Raw genomic sequence first — 6456 nt, 5'->3', positions numbered from 1 at the left:
GTATGTGTGTATCTGAAGAAATGTGGTGGATTATCTTAGGAGTCAGTGGGTTCTCCTTCACTTAAAGGTTTTTATTGGGTTATTTTTTCTGGAACAGACGTTTGTTGAAATACAGATTATATGAGATGATGGGAATATATGGCCATCCATATATTGAGATCATTCTCAATTTCACTGTTTCTTTGGTTTATTTATATTCCAAAATTTTCTCTTAATGTAAGTGTATAGGACTTTACAGAACCAGGTAACTTTGAAACTAATCCAATTTTATCTCTCTAATAATTGTAAAAATAGTAATTTATAATTCATAGCCCAACCCTTATCTTCTGTTCTTCAATTTCATATATGTTTTGTTTCCCAAGATCCATCTCTTATTTTCTCCAACTGGAATCATGGTGAGTCCTGACAAGAATGAGAGAACCATGGTCATGTTCATCTTCTTAGGGTTCTCTGAGTATCCAGAGCTCCAGGTGCCCCTTTTTCTACTGTTCCTCAAAATCTACGCAGTCAGTGTCGTGGAGAGTATGGGCATGGTTGTGGTCATCATGTCAATCCAAAACTCCACAGCCATGTACTTTTTCCTCAATCATTCGTCCTTTTTGAATTTCTGTTTCTCCATTGTAGTTAAACCAAAACTACTAGAAAATATAGTTGTACAAGACAGAAGCATCTCCATCAACGTTTGTGTCACTCAGTTTTCCATTGGTTTCACCTTCTTGATGACAGAGATGGTCATCTTGGAAGTAATGGCTTATGACTACTTTGTTGATATATGTTATCCTTTACTGTATACAGTTTCCATCTACCCAAAACTATGTTCCATGCTTGTGATTGTGGCATTTACTAGGGGTATAATTTCTTCTATTGTACTCTCCTACTCAATTCCTGTATTGTCTTTCTGTGAGACCAAAATCATAAATAACTTTCAGTGTGAATATTCTTTCTTCCTATCTGCTTCCTGCTCTGATAAACAGTTCATAGAAATAATACTTTTTATCTTTGCGAATCTCAATGCATTTTGCACCCTCATCATTGTTCTTATATCTTATCTTTTTATTTTTGTCATTATTCTCAAAATAGATTCAGAAAGTGGGATATATAAAGCTTTCTCCACTTGCACTTACCACTTGATGGCTGTTACCATCTACTATGGGACCACCATCTTCCTCTATTTTATTCCCAATTCTAAAACTTCATTGATCATGGTCAAAGTGGGATCTGTTTTTATACTGTTGTGATTCCTTTGCTAAATCCATTCATATACAGTCTAAGGAAAAATGATGTGAAAGAAAATTTCAGGAAAATAATGGATCTCCAAACCATTTCTCAATAAGATTATTTCTACGAATTCTGTAACTACTGGATTTACTTTTCTGATGGAATTGATGGTGATTTTTAATTAATTCTCTGATTTCTACTCAGTTACGTACTTCTCTGGTAGTCACACCTTCAATTTCTACTATCATCTGAAAGAGAGCAACATAATTCTTTGGCAAATGAGTGAACAATGTTTTAAATGAGAAAAGTCACTGCTAGAAAATTATTGTAATATATCCATGAGTAGCATCAACCTCAGAACCTTTCATTAAAGCCTCTTAACAATTTATATTAAAGGCAAATCTACTGGTTCTACAGGTGTGAATGCTCATTTTTTTTTCTTTTTCAATCTTCACATTTCCATTACTTTGCCAAAAAAAAAAAATGGAACAGTAATCTAACCTGCGAGGTTATAGGATGAGTAGGTGGCTTTTGGAGGTCTGCCAGAAACAAACACATTGATTACTGACCAAATTCACTGTTAAAAGAGAATAATAGTCTTCCACACATGGAGCAACTCACTGAGTTAATAGACTTCTTCTAAAGTCGAGTTTGGTGCTACAAAGTACTTAGTACAATCCTTGTAATATAGTGAAGACTTAATAATAAGTATTGGTTTATTGATTTATTTGTAGTGCAGAGAAAAAGATTCTTGACTCTCCACTCTTTCAACATGAACAACACTATCACGGAAATTAGTTTTCAGTGTAGTTTTATTATTGATTAATGCCATAAAACAACCATCTCCATTTCATAATATAATAAAAAGATGACTATATATTAAATTAGATATCTATTCTGTGAAAATTTCTATTCCATTTAAGCATATATTCAATTACCATGAATTTTTTTACTGTTTTTCCTTCTGCCTCTCCTGCTGCAGAGATGGCTACTATGAAACCTATATACATATATATACAGATATATACATGTATATATGTTTGTGTGTAAAATCATTCTATATATACTTTTAGTCATCAGTTTTTCCTCTAAATGTAGATTTTTTTCATTTATACGTTCTTTGCCGTTATTTTGGTTATTTATATTAGTCAAAATAACTTATTCCAAATGTTGATATTAAAATGATATTGTTGTTACAGAATACAATGTCTTCTTTATTCACCTCATCTCAGTTTTCATTATTTTATATAAGTCTGTCCTCAGAAGAACTGCAAATTTATCAACCTCAGTTTCTCCTTCAGAGTTACTAGTCCAATGGTAAGACAAAATCCAAGATGACTTGTAATGGCCTGGGATTTAGTGACTGACTTTGGCTCAATGATAAGAATAATTTTAAAGCAATTGATCCATGTTCAATACCAGTTTACATTGACATTGACAAGAGAAAAATGAAAAAAATTTAGAAAATATCCAAAAATAATCAAATAATGAGATAGTGTTCTGTTGGGATTGGAAGCTCAAATCCGTGTGGATGGTCTCGGGCGGGTAAAAGTGGGACTTCTAAATCTTAGAGTCTTACGAGGCCCTCCATGAACAGCGGGGATTCGAGAAGGTCAGACTGAGCTAGCTCGGCTAGCTAGGGTATTTCCGCCTCTCCCCGGGAGATACGTGATGGGTGGAGTCTCCCTGCCCTCGAGGTCGTCCCGGATTGGAGCACACCTAGTTACCTAACAGCACGGTATTTAGATGCAAACTATGCTGCTGGAGAGTTAAGTAGGATTGAGGAAGCCTGAAAGCTCGCTTAACACATAAGGAGCCAAGAGGACAGTAGGCTAGGCTTCTCTTCTCTTCTCTCTCCCCTCCCCCTCTCTCCCCGCTTGTACTTCTACTTCCAATCCCTTAAGATCCTAGCCTCCTTAGGAAATCTCCCCCTCTTCCTCCTAAGGAAGACCCCCCTGCACTTGTAACTAGACCCTGTAATAAAGCTCAACCCTTGTTCGACTCTGGAACGTCCTTTCTCTCATATGAGCATCCGGTTTTGGCCAACTGAAGACCTCGGAGGTGAGGTAAGAAAGACTCGGGTAGCCCACACAGGCCTCTAGGCCTGGCAGTGTTCCTTATTTTGAGGACTGTTATTGAAAAGTTTATTTTTTAACACATAAAAAGAAGAGCTTTGCAATCATCTAATTTCAACTTCTGTTAAACATCAGTTCACAGAGCATTATTTTAATGTATATATGCAATATATTATTATATTATATATAATGTAATATATATTTATACATACATACATACATACATGTATATAGTGAAAGTGGCACAGAATTCCTGTATTTGAATGAGAGATTCCTGTACTCTTGTCCACTAGCACCACATGTAGAGTACGATATTCAGATCTCAGTGCCTCACCATGGGAAGGATATAAAGATGCAGGAGTGAGTGCACAGAAGGGCGATCCACATGAAGAAAATGTAATTCTTGCCAAATTAGAATTAGTGAAAGAATTTTGGTATGGGCATGCTAGAAAAAAAGACTTAAATTTCTCAGTAAATGCTTTCGTGTGTCTAAAGGAATAGCAAGTCAAATAATCAACAAGCATTTATTATTTATCTACTAAGCAGTATGTTCTTGGTTATGTATTGGTTTTATTAAAACTCACAAAAAGTTCCATCCTTATCTCTTGGAAACAATATGTAATATATCTTGGAGTCAACATATAAGTATATATATTATGAATATTAGCTTTTGGGACCATTATTTTTTGGAAGGAAGGTGGGATATGAGTTGATTTATAAAGGAAACTCGAACTTTTAATATGCAACCTAAAAACAGATTGCATTATGGTAGTGTAAGATAACTCATCCAAAGGTTCAGAGGCTGGCAATGAAGAGATACATGTGATGACTGGCAATAAGATCAATTTGTCTAGGTCATAGGTTTCATGAAGGGGAATAATGCATAGTAGTCCTAGAAAGCAGGCTTAAAATTCAAATAGAACTGTTCCTTCTTTTTATCCCAAAGATAATAAAGAATCACTAGAATTTTGGAGTAAAATATCACATGATAGAATTGTGATTGAGGAAACTGCTACGGAAGAATGATTAGCTCCAGAAATGAATACAAAAAGCAATACATAAAAGATACATGTAGGAAAATTTACAATTAAAATATATTTAAGTGTTATCTTATTTAGAGCTATCCATGTGAAATGGGTTTTCCTAAAACCTCATCAGTTCACCTGTCTTGAAAATCTTCAACCAAAATACTAGGTAACCAATTTTCTAACTCCAATAGATGAATATTTTTTAAGGTTAGGATTATAGTATACAGTCATTTAAATCTAGATTAGAAATGCTGTAATTTTCTTTAACAAGATCTGTGGTGAATAAAATAAGTACTGTAATCATATTCATCCTCTTAGGATATTCCGATGATCCAAATCTCCAAGTCCCCCTCTTCCTTCTATTTCTAATTACTTTTGTGTTCACATAGAGAATCAATGTGATAGTCATAGAGCCTACCACAGCCATGAATATCGTAGTGCTGTTCTAATTGGCGAAATAACACAGGCTCTAAAAATAGAAGGCAGAACCAAAACATTTATTCAGACACCAGAAAGACAAATCCATCATAGTAACAAAAATCTATATACAGTAGTAATGCAGAGAACGAAAGCATCCCCAAGCCTTCCTAGTTCTAGGCATCCCATAAACCATTTACATTAAACAAAATCACAAACAAATTATTTCACTCACACTAGCCAGGAGCCTGCATCCTTCCTGTCTCTGACTGCTCTTAAGAGAAACTTCCTCTCTGGTCTGCTCTAGCTCTGCATCTTCCTGCTCCAACCGTCCTCTTCCACTCATTCAGCAAACTACTCCAACCACGTACTCCATGCGATTTAAGGGGTCTACTAATGAATGGGAAAGATTTTCCCATTTAAACTACCATTACATCACAGTATTGGGAAATTGAGGCACGATTCTGATCATCAGGATGAACTCCAAACTCCACACCCCCATGTATTTTTTCTGTTCAGTCATTTATCTATTGTGGATTTCTGTTACTCCCCTGGAGATGCACCCAAGCTTTTAGAAGACAGATTTCTTTTTGAAACTGCATCACACAATACTTTATTCATTCCTTCATTTGCATTTATTTATTTATTGCTTATCTACCTATTTATTCATCCATTTTTTTGTTTTTTCATTCATTCCTTCATTTATTCATTCCTTCATCCATTTATTTATTCATTTGTTTATTTGTTTGTTTGCTTATTTATTACTGATACCAGTCTGTTGAAAGAAGCTATCTTGTTGGCAATAATAGCCTATGACAACTTTGTGTCCTTTTGTGACCCCCTTCTATATATGGTTACCACGTCCCAGAAATTCTGTACACTGTTGGTGACTGTGGCATTTGTATAGGAATAACTTTTCCCCTTATGTTTACCTACTCTCTCATTAGATTTTCTTTTTGTGGAAACTAATATCATTAATAATTTTCTCTGTGAGAATTTGGTAATCCTCTCTTCCCCCTGTTCAGACAGACAATTAAGTGAAATGAGACTTTTCATTCCTGCTAATTTTAATGTCCTATGTACCCTCATAACTATACTCATATTCCAGAGTTAATTTATCTCACCAACCAAATCTACAATCAGCGAGGTGATGGAAAAAAGCCTTCTCCCTCTGTGTCCCACCTGACAGTTATCTTTATCTTCCCTGGTACCCTTCTCTTTTTCTATTGTGTCGCCAATTCTAAATTTTCATGGTTCATATTCAGTGACTTCTGTGTTGTGCACTGTGGTCATTCCCATGTTGAACCCACTAACACAGAGTCTGAAGGCCAAAGATACGAATGAAACTATCAGGAAACAAAAGGACACGAATTTTTTTTTCTAAAATTAATTCTTGCTTTAGTGAGTCCCAAATTAACTTACTGGTGACAACAAAATCTCTGAAGTCTCTAAGCTGTAGAATGATAACTATTACTGAGTGTAAGAAAGGGGTCAATTATTAGGGGATCTCTATAAAACTATGAAATCCAAGATATTGAAAAGAGAGAGAGGTTCAGATAAATACGGAAATAGGCAGAGAGATTAACATAGTCATGGAAACAGAGAATAAGAGACAAAGAGTTAGACCTGAATCTATTTACTTGTCAACCCCTCCTTCTCTCTCTGTCTCTGTCTATCACTAAATTCTTAAATTCTTTCATGTTCCGTCATTACTAGTG

At 35.1% G+C, this 6456-nt stretch overlaps 1 protein-coding gene and 1 pseudogene across 1 annotated transcript; both read left to right on the top strand.

Moving 5' to 3' along the window:
* Positions 1-392: 392 nt before the first annotated feature.
* Positions 393-1238, top strand: LOC140511711 (olfactory receptor 1165-like). The gene has a single exon (XM_072620879.1). The coding sequence runs from the start codon at positions 393-395 to the stop codon at positions 1236-1238; it is 846 nt and encodes a 281-aa protein (XP_072476980.1).
* Positions 1239-3645: 2407 nt separating this feature from the next.
* Positions 3646-6122, top strand: LOC140510964 (olfactory receptor 5D18-like; annotated as a pseudogene).
* The last annotated feature ends 334 nt before the right edge of the window (positions 6123-6456 follow it).

The sequence above is a fragment of the Notamacropus eugenii genome, chromosome 6, assembly GCF_028372415.1.
Source record: "Notamacropus eugenii isolate mMacEug1 chromosome 6, mMacEug1.pri_v2, whole genome shotgun sequence".
NCBI lineage: Eukaryota > Metazoa > Chordata > Mammalia > Diprotodontia > Macropodidae > Notamacropus > Notamacropus eugenii.
Note: the sequence above shows the minus strand (reverse complement) of the source record. Positions and strands in the feature narration are given on the sequence as shown.